Raw genomic sequence first — 13,937 nt, forward strand, 5'->3', positions numbered from 1 at the left:
CGAAACCGTAAGAACCAAACTTGCGTCCCCATTATAACATAACAACACTGATGAACCCTGCATACTAAAACTATCCATAGCAACCATGCATCACTTCTCTATAATATCCACTTCAACATCAGTTATTTTGTGTTTTGATAATCACTTTTTTTAACTTCCAAAAATTCTAAGAACCACAAATTTGAGAAGGAGAAGAAATGCGTTTTGTGTTGTTAGCAACACTTTCTGAAAAGGATTAGAAATAGATATTAACTTCTTCACTTCTCTTCACTTATTGGTTCCCTTCACTCCACTTAGTGGCTCAACTAGTCCTAATCAATTGATTTAAACCCTCAGCTTAGTCTTGTTTACACGCCATTAGAGTTGTAGTACTCTTTGAAGACTTGCTTCCCTAACTTCACAGAAAAAAACGAAACCAGTAACTTTTAATTTTCCCATCTGTCATTGTTCCGTAACAAGTCTAAAGAAACCTATTTTTATGTCTCCAACCTATGCTAAAACGAAGTTAATGGATAAGATATTTTTTGGTAGAAGTTAATGGATAAGATAGAAGTCTGACATGACACCCTAAGCAGGTTTATGGATAATATTCACTTTTTAAAGCTTTAGTATGGAAAAAATCTAAAACAAATATAAACTAAGGGTTTCATATCCAAAAAAATTAAAAAAATATGGGTTTCATGACCTAACCTTATCCTTAATACCATATTTACAAACAGTTATATCTCTGGGATCACTTTATAAAGACTTCATATGGCATCAAAAAGAGTATCTAGGGTCTCTTTTAATGATGGAAACTTTGCTCCATTCATGGAAAAAGGAAATCCAAAAGACCTTAACCAGAGGGAGAATATTCAGATAATTCTATGCTGACTATGGATGATCCGACTACAAAAATGATAGGTACCCACTTTGAAGTTGAGTTCGGGATTTTCTACTTTGATGTATAGAAGATAGTGTTCTCTTCAGACTATTTTATCATACATTTAGGAGATGACCATTTTTTATAATGGATGAAGTAGATCATAAGTGAACTTCTCCTAAACATGTGGTGGAAGTATATATGTGACGAGATCATACTCGATCCTCTACTCGACAGAAGATAGCTCAACTCTAAAGACGTAAGCATAATACAGAAAGAGAGAGAGAGAGAGAGAGAGAGAGAGAGTGTGTGTGGGCGGGGGATGCTTGGGTTTTGGAAATTTTCGATGGATCAACATCATTCCAAAACAAATTGAGAACTAGAGAAAATTTTTCAATGTATCAACATCATTCCGTTGACACTTGTAAAAGAGAGCAGTATGAAAATTTTGAAGATAATATGGATGCTTAGTCATCTCTTAACCTTACTATTGCAATCAAGATGCATTTAATTAATATATATAATATCAACATTAGGAGTGCAAATATAATAAGATAAACCCTAAGAGGTCATAACCCTAATTAACCCTTATTATGGCCACTTTGGTCCAACCCTGACCTTGCTTCAGGGCTAGGAATTTGAGTCGAAACCCTGTTCAGCTTCAACAATCAAGACAAACTTTGACCAAACTTGATCCCTATTATAACCTAACCAAATCGATGAACCCTGTATACTAAAACCAATTACAGAAACAGTGTTTCATTCTATTTGCCATTGGTTCTGATTTCACTTGTTGATTGCAATCTAGAACTCTATTGGTGATGCATGGAGACCTGGTTGGTTTAGAAATGCTGGTTTTTTTGAAGTTTATCTTTTGATGCCTCAGATTAATTTAGATCTTTTCACTCAAAACTAGGTGTGGTCCAAATCCAGCTGCTCAATATAGTGCTGGTTTAGGAATAATCTGTTAGTCTTGTTCACAATCACCATTATTACAACTAGCAGAACCACGTAGAGCGCCCTAAGGGAGAATATGGATGATGTACCCACTTTGAGACTTTAAGGTGAAGGAGATTGGATCGTATATTCCGAAAAATAATAGAAGACTGTGCTTCCCTCATTATTTTACTGCACATATAGGAGACAATTCATGAATCTCTGAGCATTGATAAATTGGAATATATAAGTGGATTTTCCTTCAAAAAAATGTGGTGGAAAAGTGTAAGGAAAAAACAATTCTTTACTTGTCCGATAGAGGATCCCTAGCTACTCTGAAGATGTAAGCATAATAGAGAAAGTGAGTGTGTGTGCGTGCGAAGATGCGAGGGTGTTCAAATTTTTTGGGGGATCCGCATCACTTTGATCTAAAAATGGAGCCAATTAACAACTAGGGCAAATTAAGTATGAGAATTTTGAAAATAAAATAGATGCTTAGTGATCACTTAGCTCTATTATTACCTTAAGAACGCAATTGATATATAATATTAAAAATAAAGAGTGTAAATATAATAAATAAGCTCTAAGAAGGCTAATATAGGAATAAAAATAAATAATAAATTTAATCGATTCCTTTTCTTTTAAAAAATTGAATCAATTTAATCCGGTTCAATGTGTCATCCTCAATTCTAACGTAAAAAGCGCCTCAAAATCTGATTCATCCCACAAAACCTTTTAATCTTTTATTTATTTATTTATTTATTTATTTTTAATCTGTGAATTAAAAGATTCTCATGACTTGGACTATCATTTGCTTGTTTAATTAATTTCAAGTCTGATTTTCTTTCTTAACTTAAAAAAAGGGAAAAGAATAAAGAAAGAAAGACTTTTCTTATTCCCATGCATGCATGACTCACGAGTGCTCAAGAATGCTACGTACATGGCTTTATGCTATAAAATCACTATCTATTTATATATTATGTTTATCTTATCTTTTACTACCAAAATTACCCTTCAGTCTATCGATCTTTATGATAGAAGATGAAGGTCAAAATGGGTAATCTAAGAGGCCATGAGGCATGGATAGCCCCTTCACACCTACTCCCTTAAAAGAGGGAGTTGCTTCAGGCCCGTATGTATCGGGTATCACATGCACATCGACACTTCCCAGACGAGAGGTTGAGTGATTTTAATGGCTTGACATTATACTAAGGATTCGTATCGTATGATAACCCACCCAGCATTTCAAGCAGGTTTAAGGGTTTTTTTCTTGAAATAAAAATATTTTAAAATTTGATTCTAGAAGCAGAAATTATATCAATAGGAAAAAACCCTAAAGAAGAGATGGATATATTTCTGTTAAAATGGATAAGTGACAAAACTATGAAGGATAAGATAAATTAAGAATGATCATATTAGAGTTAGTTTGAGAGTTGCTCCTTGCTCCCATGATAAGCTTTGGGAAAGTCATTTGAGGTGATATGGTCATGTTTAACGGAGACCTATAAATGTCTATGTATGGAGAAGTGATATAATCTAGATTGAAAGAACTAAAAGAGCTAGGGATAGACCTAAGATAACCTTAGGAGAAGTGAGAAATGATGTGCATAGCTTAAGCCCCGTATCTAGCATGATCTCAAATAGAATTGATTGGAAGGCAAGAATCTATGTAGTCGACTTCATTTAGTTGGGACAAGTCTTATTATTGTTGTTGTTGTTGTTTGCAAAGACAAGTGCTGAGGTTTCACCGAAGATAAAAGATGAAGACGAACTTTGGTTACCGTCGATGGAGAAGATAAAGAATTGAACCATCATTGTCGTTAAGGTTGAAGAAGTAATGAATGAAAGAGTTCTAGATAGTATAAAAAGGTTATAGTAGGAATCTTACATTTTGGATGTTAAATTCTAGAGCAAATTGCACAGGCACCCCAAAATGGAGGCTTTAAAGCATTGACACCCCACTTTTTGTTTAAAAAACACAGACACCCAATTCATTAAACATGGTAGTCTTTTCTGTTATTGAAACCATTAGTCCACTGTTTATTTTTTTAAAATTCCAAAAATGCCCTTACCAAAAACTGAAAGAAAAAAATGGACCAAATTTATTCTCTCTTCTCACTCGACTCTGCGGGTTCCCCTCTCCACCTTCGGCTCCGGCGTGTTTATCTCTCCGCCCTCGGCGTGTGTTTACTTCTCCGCCTTCCGGCATGTGGTGTGTGGCGTGTGTTTAACTCTTTGTCCTGAACATTAGTCCGGCGTTTGTGGATTCAGCTGCTGCTCAAGGTGAGTTTGCGCCGATGATCTAGTGTGGATTCAGCAGAGGAAAACCAGAAGCGTAAGAGTTGTTAGAAGAAAACGGTGCCTTTGAAAACGGGTTGACAGATCTGGGGCAAAGTTGTTTTTCTTCTTCTTCTTCAGGGCAAAGTTTCATATCTTGGCGTTTGCTTTCTTAGATCTGGAGTTTCAGATCTGGCGTTTGCTTTCATGGAGTTTCAGATCCGGCGTGTTTACCTCTCCGCCCTCCGATATGTAACCTTCCGACGTGTGGTGTGTGGTGTGTGTTTAAATCTCCTGAACATTAGCACGGCATGTTGAATTGGGCATGAAGGCCAGACCACCGTACGCCTCACTCACCATTTCGTACACCAACCCCTCGTTTTGCCTCACCGTAAAAGTTGTGCTGCTCAAATACTTATGGATCAAACCACTACACGAGCAGTTTTTCTCGATGAAAAGGTACCCGAAATCGTTCCCCTCGACCGTAATATCATTCGGCAAAACATCAAACATGCTCTGAATAACAACAAGGGTCTGATTCCTCTTTGGCTTGAAACCGAGAAAAGAAGTGCAGATGCGAGTGGAATCCAAGTAGTTCAAAGGCGTCGGATCTGAAAACGAGCATTGCATGTTAAGCAACATCAGCATAGCCATGAGATGGATCTCTAAGAGCTTCATTGAAGCTTCTCTCAGTGATGGAATGTGCGTGGAAGTGGAGAACTGCTAGCAGAATTGAGACTGAACTGAATGGAAAGCATTGCAGCGAATCGCATTGAGGAAATCAATTTGTAGAGGAAAAACTAAGAACAAAGTAAAGCGAGAACAGAGAATCCCTGAAGTGGCAGAGTGAAGCTTGGAGAAAGGCGTAGAAAAGACTCAAAGAAGAGACTTTACAAGCTTTACAGTGAAAATGGGAGGAATGAGTGTGTGTTGTGGAAGCACTAACAGCTACTAAAAGAGAAAGGACATGAGAGAACTGTGAACTCTCCATTTTATACCCGAGACAATAATGGTGTGGTGGCGTCATTGTCGTTGCCGGAGCCGGAGCTGAAGGTGGAGAGGTGAACCCTCAGAGTCGAGTGAGGAGAGAGAATAAATTTGGTCCATTTTTTTTTTCAGTTTTTGGTAAGAGCATTTTTGGAATTTAAGAAAAATAAACAATGGACTAATGGTTTCAATAACAGAATGGACTACCATGTTTAATGAATTGAGTGTCTGTGTTTTTCAAACAAAAAGTGGGGTGTCAATGCTTTAAAGCCTCCATTTTGGGGTGCCTGTGCAATTTGCTCTAAATTCTATGAATACCCTTCTCAAAAACAATTTCATTTGAACCCAAGAATACCCAACTCTTGCTTTGAGAAACTAACACAACGACATTGAGTCCAAAGTGTTTCTCAAAGTAGAACTTTGTTACATCAGAAGTGTTACTGAAGCAAAAAAGTGTGGCAACTGTTGAAATCAACGCCCAGAAAAACTTGACGTTGTTCTAGGCCCAGGCCCAGATAGCTTAGGCAGGAGAACTGAAAGAAAGCCTAACAAAGGATGTGAAATTCAACCAAGATTCAGCAACAAAACAAGAGAGAACGAAATGTAGAAATGGTAGATAGACAAACATGGATGAAACATTAAAATCAAATCACCTCCTGAAATTCATTTCCCCTTTCTTTTGTACAAAAATTTCTGAACAATTTACTGAAACAATATAATCAGTTTTGGGGACAATGGCTCACAATGAACTTAAGCTGGTTCAACAACAGCTGGTCTACACCATAAATTTAGGGTTTACATGTTAATACCTACCACCAAGGCACATAATAAAGTCTGGATTATGGTTTCAACACTGTCAGTGATACAATTTTATTAAACCTTTCAATGCAGAGAAGATTACACTCCCATCTACTAAGACCTGAAGGTTCTATTAACCATAACCAGTCCATGAAGAAACACCTTTAAGTGATGGCATCAGCCTTAACATATTCATTTACACCCTCAAAAAACCCTCATACAGAAGGATTCTTCTTCTCAAACGGTTCACCAGCTCCTCCTATTTCTTCTTCGTCTTTGTCATTGTCATCGTAATCTCCTTTTGCTTCCTCATCTGCTACAATTTCTGCTCCATCTTCATCTTGAGCTTTACTGCATGGACCAAACCAATGCATCACCTTCCTCAATCGACTTCTCTCAGCTGTAAGTCTCTTATTAGTTAGTCAGCATTGAATAGCACTCTGATGAATTAGAGACCAAATCATCACACTCCAATCAGATTAATTAGTCCAGTAGTCAAGTTTCATACATAAGCCAACAGACAAGGAAACCTCAGAGGATATATTTGCTTCGGATACTAATCAAACTTGGGGAATCTTTGTTGGCCAATTGGGGCAGGGTGTAAAAGAGGATCTGATTAAAATATTCTTGATATCTCGGCAAGAATTACAGGACCTCTGGATCTCTCATATTCAAGTCTAAAGAAGAAGTGGGAAAAAAGAGAGTAGTGTTCTAGGCACCACCAGATTCATATTTTCTGGTAAGAATGTACTCTCCAAATGGCCTACTTGGTCTTGGATGTATACCCTCTTCCCTAATATTATCTTAATTTTGATTTTCTAAGCCATGGACTTATAAGTTTTCTTTGTTGTTGTTGTTGGGGGAGGACTGAGGAGGGGGAAGGCCCCAAGGATACATGAACTCATGATCTCTCAATTATGGGGTTTTGGTCTTTGCCAGCTAAGCTAAACCCTTGGGGTACTTCAAGTTTAGGTTTGTCATTTATTATTGTTGGATTGTTTTTCTTATATTCTGTTTAAATTCATGCCCTTTTTTTGTTTTGCTTGGAACAAATTCCTTCTGCTGCTGTCACAGAATGAAAAGGGGAAGAAGGGGGGGGGGGGGGGGGAGAGAAACTAGTTTAGGAACTCACAAGTTAATTGTTTGCTGAACTTGTAAAAAGACACCTCATCATTTGTGTTTCTTCATCAGGTATTAAATATTGAAGTTGAAATAGGAGAGACAAGGTGACAATGAAGAAGAAGAAGAAGCCTATGACGGAAAGGAGTTTTACTATTTGTTGGAGAAGGGCAGAGAGGTTCAAATGGTTCAGAAGAACAACTACCGCTGGAAATGAAGCTGGGGTCATCTCCTTCAGGTAATTTATTTCATCTTCTCCTTCCTGATTCCTTCAGAACATTACAACTATGACAACGAAGAAATTAGAGAAGAAGAGACAGAAGTAATAAGCAGAGCAAATGAAACATTTGAGACGAACAGTTTTTCTATATAGGGGTACTGTTGGGATTAAATGAATACACTAAGGCTGATATCATCACTTGAAGGGATCCATCTAGAACTTGATTCACTATTTCCATTTTATTTTCTTCCTTGATTCTGATTGATTGCCTTTCTGATGACTCACCACCTCGCAGTTTTCAACCTCATCCTAGCTGCCTTAACAGATTGAGCTGTCGGCTCCAACTAACAAGTACTCTAACTAAATTTATTTTTCTCAGAACTTATAACCAAGGGTACCATGAGGAACATAAGTGGCTTAGGCCGTCTTCCTTCCTAATCTTTCCAAACCTTCCCTAAACCAGCTGTGAAACAGACATTTTAAGATTGGTTGGCTAGCTGAACACAGTGTTTTCTCCAGACAGGGCGTAGGTAGAATCTTTGAAGGAGTGTAATTTACACTTCTATTTAATAAATAGTTGATGATGCTGTACCTATGGTTGTAGCTTTGGTCAGACAAGTATGACAGGTCACCAAAGCCTAAGACAATGACTCCTTGTACCTTCACAAAGGCCAAGGATTTGGTTCTATTTCAGACCCATGTTGGTAGATATTAGGTTTTTTTTCTTGTTTAATTGTATGATGAGGCAATTTAGTAATTTATGGCATCTAAAATATAAAATCTTATAGGGGTTGATTAGGCTAGTAAAGTATTAGAAATTTGTATTTGGACACTTAGCAGGTGCATGAAGTCCTGGTTCAAAATATCTTTCGATTTTTCAGTCCATAATAGGATCCATACAAGCAACCCTTCCTCCACCCCCATCCCCCCCCCCAAAATTTAAAAAAGAATTTTTTATTTTTATTTAAATATGGGAGAACTAGAAGTTTAAATTGCTTTTGAGTTAGCTGTATAATATCTTCTGCCAGTTGCTCATTTAAACTGCTTTTGTGTTAACTTGTTCTTTCTCCAGTTCTAAAATTTCTATTAATGTCAGTCTTCTTTTTTTCTTCTTCTAATCAGTTGATACTCTCTTGTCCTATCCAATCTTGCCTTGTCAATTTTTGCCATGGTAATCTACTATTGATTTCCGTTTTCCCATTCAAATGCTTCCATCTGCCTGGAAACCCAACAAACGACATTTGGGATGTAAATTGAAAAGATAAATAGATGTTCTAGAAACATGCAAACACTAATATAAATAGAAGTACCTAGTTAGTCACATAAATACACTGGTACCCAAAAGTTAACTTAAAATTTATATAACTTCTTAAAATCCAGAGAGTAAAAACCAAGTCAAAATCCTGTTTAAACCTAATAATACATATAGATAATAGATATAGACAACAAATTAGTGATAAAAATGAATGCAAATTGGTGTCAGATGCAGGTTGCTAAGACAAAAAAAAAAAGCCCAATGAATCTGGTGGAAAGCTTGGAAAGGATGCAATGGATCAAACCAACAGGGTAATGGGCAATCTAAATGCAAAGGGTAGATGAAAGTCACATTATTTCTTCACATGATTAAATTTCTAAATGCCAAACAAAAGAATGTAAAAAAAGACTTACCTCAAACCAAAAAGCTATTGATTCTTCTTCAACTTTGAAGCTGGAAATGCTGATTTATTGTCAAGACTAGACGCCCTAATGATGAAAAGAAGTGTTTCCAAGAGCATTCCAAAGACCAATCCAAGAATACCTCCAGCAGCATTCTACAAATTAAAGACAAAAGCACCACCTTCATTCAATAATCAATTCTGCCAACATATGAAGGAAATGATTGACTAGATCCATCCAAACAGATTAACAAGGTGCTTTGAAGTTACCATCACAGGGCTGTGATTAAAAATCGCTCTGAATGCAGCATATCCAACCAAATACCCAGTAAACATTGTTAGCGCAACATGTAAACCTGCAAAATTTTCAGGCCCAGCATCATTTTTCATTGCATCAAAGACCTATTCTACATACGAAGAATAAAGATCTTCACAAGCACAGAAAACACAACTTGATCAACACAATTGTGGGGAAAGTCAAGACTCTTCCATTGACAACAGCAACATTTCAGATTTATGCACACAGGGTTCAACTCTAAATAATAAACAATTGAAAACCATCATAAATTAGGAAAGCAAGATCCTCACCAAACCCTAACTGATTTTTGTAAGATGAGAAGGGTTCATCAGGTTCCTTCTTTGGTGTTATATCTTTGACAAGTTCTTTATATGCTTTTCGTTCAGCCAAATCTTCAAGTTTCTTCAGTCTAGCTTGTAACTCCTCACTCTGTGGTTTATAAAAAATAAATCTCAAGAATACTCCCAAAAAAAGAAAGGGAACTACCAGTTTAGAACTACAAGCAGAATCAGACATCAAAAAGCATAGAATGTGTATTCTGTTTTCAAGATCTAATTTTACCTTCTCCCTAGGTTTAGGGCTGGAAAAGACAAAGTCAGAGCCAGAGAAGAGATGAAGAAGCTTTGGCCTGGTGGCAGCAGGAGATGCAAACCAGAGAAGCCTGAGGCATTTGTATGGAATTGAGGACTTTGACAATAGATTTGAAGCAGTCTCTCGGAGTTCATCAGAGAAACTTGGATCTTCCAAAACTGACTGAAGGTAAGCATGGATTCTTTCATTTTTGGAAATCACAAGGCCACTATAGTTCAAACTGCCCTCCATCTTGTTCTGTATCTTCCCACAGAAGGAAAAAAGGAAAAAGAAATAAGTAATCCATGAGGTTGTGATTTTTTATTATATTTGAGGATTTATTTTTAAAATCTATGTAAATAAATTTAAGGGTCTTTTTCATATCAATTCCCATTCTTTATTATGTCTATTCAAAGAAATGAGTACAAGAATTCATTTTTTTGTCAAAAATGAAAAATGGTTTGGTGACTTTTGTCCAAAATAAATTATGGAATGAAAAATCGTTAGAAAATGATAATGAAAATTGCTACCAAAAAAGCCCTATTAATCAGAATATTAACAATTAACTATAAGAAAAATACATCAAACAAAATACTAGATGAACAAGTTTCCATATAAAATATGAGTGTTGCAAAAAAACAACCATACTCAAACTCCACTGTAATGTCCACTATAATTAAACTACATCAAACACTTGTAAATAAGTATCCATATGTTCATCATCTATCCTACTAAGCTTCCATGATTTGTTTTGCAATTTCCTTTCGATATGCTTCCCATTGTCCAAGACCTCATCATCATCACTATCACTGCTCTCAAATTTATCAAGCTCTCCCTTCTCGCCTTTTTGGAAAAGCCAATTTGAAGCCAACCGGAAAAATCGACTTCATGTTGATAAGCCTATCAATTCTATCGATGCGTTTGTTAAGTGATGCTCATTGATACATCATGATCATGAAAGAGAAACATGATAACTATATTTATATCATCTTTATAATTCTCCGTATAATGTTGAACTCCTAACAGTAAATACCCAAACAATGAGATGATAAGCACAAGTGAGAAGGTGTTGAACTCCTTTCAGTAAATAATCATTCGAAACAAGTACCACAAACCGCAAAAGTCTAGCTTACTATCTAATCTAGAGCCTGGCCAGGCCAGACTTTAAGTAGATGGGCTCCATTATGGATTATGATTGAGATTAATTTCTAGAAGTGAACCCACATGGAAAATTTCACCTGCAAATCTGAGATAGTCATGACTCTCCTGTTTATTGTAGGTCCAAAATGGCTCTACTATTTCTTATGTTCCTCCAAGCACAATGATGACTATTGGTGAAGGAAAGAATCTCACTGTGGCTCAAGAAAACCCAGATTCCTACCACTTTTAACTTGTTTATTTCATTAGAAATTAATGGAGACTAGATCAGAGTTTAACCTATTTAATCACACACTAGAGAAAACCATGGTTTCTAACAAATCAAGGTCCTCTATCACAGGTACAAGTACCAAGATGAAAATGATTAACACCAATGCTTAAGCTGTTTTGCTTCCTTGTAAAACAAATAAAACAAACAAACAGAGAAGCTAGAACTTGATTGCTATAGTTCATTAAGATAACCCAGAAATGTAAGATTGCATCATTTTGATGTTTTCAACATAGAAAAAAAAATATATAAATATCTCTGAGCTAAACATGGAGATGAAGCCAACTCATTATAAACAAAGCAAGAAAAGTAATTATACAAAGATGCGAAATACAGTCACTGCCAACATATCATATGGGAAGTACACCCAAAAACAATTTGTTTCCACAGAAATTTCAAACTTAGTTTAAACAATGCAAACAGGCATTCAAAAAATAAATTAGTAAACTCTTAGAGCTGCATTGCATTATTTACCTACATGAAAATCCAATTCAGAACGAAAGGTGTGCTGACAAGAAAGGTCTTTCAATAGCAAGGCTCAAAAGGGAAAGCTAGCTATTCGCAGATTATTAAGGGTTGCAGGCTTAGATGGACTAACTACCTAAGGCTTGGGATCAAACATGGAAACTTCACTGATCATGAGGAGAAGATGAGAATCCATCTTCAAGCTCGATTGGCCTAGTCATTGTACTCTTCCATTTATATACTGAAACAATCATTAAACCAACACATCAGCTTATAAAATTATCAGAATCCCATTGTATCATTTCTTCTTTCTTCCCCCCCCCCCCCCCCCCCCTTTTTTTTTTCAAGGTGGGATAAGAGAGGGTGTGTTGGAGGTGGGTGGCTGGGGAGGGATAGATCGAGCTGTTGGTTTGTCGATTCTGCTATACTTTTTTGTCAGGAAATTGGTGATCCAGGAGACAATGAAAAAAATGTAGTAGTCAAGTACTGGAATTGGGACTGGGCAGTACAACACTATCTGACACCATTGGTAGTTTATTGAACAGATAACCATCTTATTTAGGCAGGCACAAGAACAGAAAAATGCTCTATAGCACTAAGTCATCCTGGCACTCCAGTTCTAGGCTGCAAATGTGTTCAGGGACGACGTTGAACATTTACTTGAGTTATGGTTTGCATATTTATCAGCTATCGCAATAATTCTCTCAATTTCTCCATCTCAAGAGAGATGAAGGATTTCCTCAAATATATCAGCAAAACAGATTCCAAAAAATGCAGGAAAAGATATACTGAGGGTAATGTACAGTTATGGACAATCAAAAAAAAAAAAGAATTAAATATGAGTAAATACTTAAGCATCTGGGAGAAATTTCCACTCATATTACCAATAAGAAGAAAGAATCGATAAAAACTGGTGATTTCCTTCTTCCCTATTTATAAAAACTGGAATTGATATATCAGAAGAAAGAAGGAAATTAGCAGCTTTTACAAATACGGAAACTCTTAATGCAATCCTAAAACATCTATAACTTGCAGCGATTGGAGTTGACGAAATCAGAGTAATCAATTTATCGCTGCTAATACCTGGAAGATCGAAGAACAAATAAAACCTTAAATTCATCACTTTAAGGGGATAAAGAAAAAAGAGAGAGAGAGAGAGAGAGAGAGAGATTTTTAATGAACAGTTAGAAAGCGCGCTCGAATTTACCGTTACTTGGTGATCCGTGAATGAAGATGTTCGTTGACGAACGAAAGAAATCGCAGCTAAAAAGACGAAGACGGGGAAGATGGAGTTCTAAATCGGGTTTGCTGTGGAAGTAGTTGTTTTTTCTCAATCGTTGGATTGGTATAATACACGTGGCACATTTTTAGAATTCATTGAGCACTTTGGAAGATAGCCTCCAAGAGTCTACAGCACCTCCATTTTGGTAAAAACAGCGAGTCCGCGGCACTTTTGAACCAGACGAGTAGGGGATGGGGTCCACAACAAAATTCAGAGATGATAATTTTAAGGATCTTGCTTTAGTCTGTGCATTTATTTTTGACCATTAGATTGAAATCTCGATCGAAAATTTGGATCCAACGATCTAAAATTTAATGTATAGGACTGAAGCAATATCCTAATTTTAGTGGGACCCACGTAGGCTCCAACTCTTAATTTGTAGTTAAGGGCATTTACGCTTTTGTACTCGTCAAGAGAGCTTATTATTCTCCCCACATGAACTAATCCAGAGTCTTGTTTCTTAATAAATGCCCAATAGTGGTGTCCTTATTATGAACTGCTTGTTTGGATAACTAACTAACAAATCATAATAGAAAAAAAATGATGTTTTTTTATTTTCTTTTCGAATGAAGAAAAGATACGATTTAGAAGGTATATTTTGTTAAGTGTCTTTTTCCCATGATTTTTTTTAAAATTTTTTAGAATAGGAAATTTTATATATTGAGGATAGGAATATGACATACAAGACAGAGCTTCTCCCTGGCCCCGAGGGGATTCGAGTGCTGACCTCCTCTTGAGCAATTTTTGAAATAACCTCTTGGATCACCTGTGCAAGGTCCAAGAATAATTGTGGGCTTTTTATATTATTGGTCCAAGTCCATCGCAAGGCCTTATTTAGGCCCAAGGTTTGCTTGGTTCGCAATGCTGGGTCTTAAATCCATTGGACTAGAATAACATGGAAATCTTATTTTTCTAGAAAAAAAATTCTCTGTTGTACACAACAGTGCACATATATGACAAATAACAGACTAAGATTTAAAGCTTGATTTCAATTTTAAAAAGTTCAAAATAACCTTGTAGTTTCTTTGCTTTCTCAACTAAT

The 13,937-nt window shown here is 36.3% G+C and overlaps 1 protein-coding gene across 6 annotated transcripts; it reads right to left on the reverse strand.

The window, feature by feature from the left end:
- Nucleotides 1-4,730: 4,730 nt before the first annotated feature.
- On the reverse strand, nt 4,731-13,002 carry LOC149000259 (uncharacterized). Of its 6 annotated transcripts, none has more exons than XM_089140246.1 (6): nt 12,821-13,002; nt 9,714-9,980; nt 9,443-9,581; nt 9,125-9,210; nt 8,868-9,010; nt 4,731-6,300 (listed from the first exon to the last, which is right to left on the reverse strand). In XM_089140246.1, the coding sequence occupies exons 2-5, from the start codon at nt 9,972-9,974 to the stop codon at nt 8,882-8,884; spliced, it is 615 nt and encodes a 204-aa protein (XP_088996372.1). In that variant the 5' UTR covers nt 9,975-9,980; nt 12,821-13,002; the 3' UTR covers nt 4,731-6,300; nt 8,868-8,881. The 6 variants fall into 6 exon arrangements, with proteins under 6 accessions (XP_088996372.1, XP_088996376.1, XP_088996375.1 ...); XM_089140250.1 differs by having other exon boundaries at nt 4,731-6,211; nt 12,821-13,001; XM_089140249.1 differs by lacking the exon at nt 12,821-13,002 and adding an exon at nt 12,697-12,789 and having other exon boundaries at nt 4,732-6,260.
- Nucleotides 13,003-13,937: the final 935 nt, after the last annotated feature.

This window comes from Hakea prostrata, chromosome 11, assembly GCF_041222555.1.
Source record: "Hakea prostrata isolate BN-2017 chromosome 11, UWA_Hpros_2, whole genome shotgun sequence".
Classification (NCBI taxonomy): Eukaryota; Viridiplantae; Streptophyta; class Magnoliopsida; order Proteales; family Proteaceae; genus Hakea; species Hakea prostrata.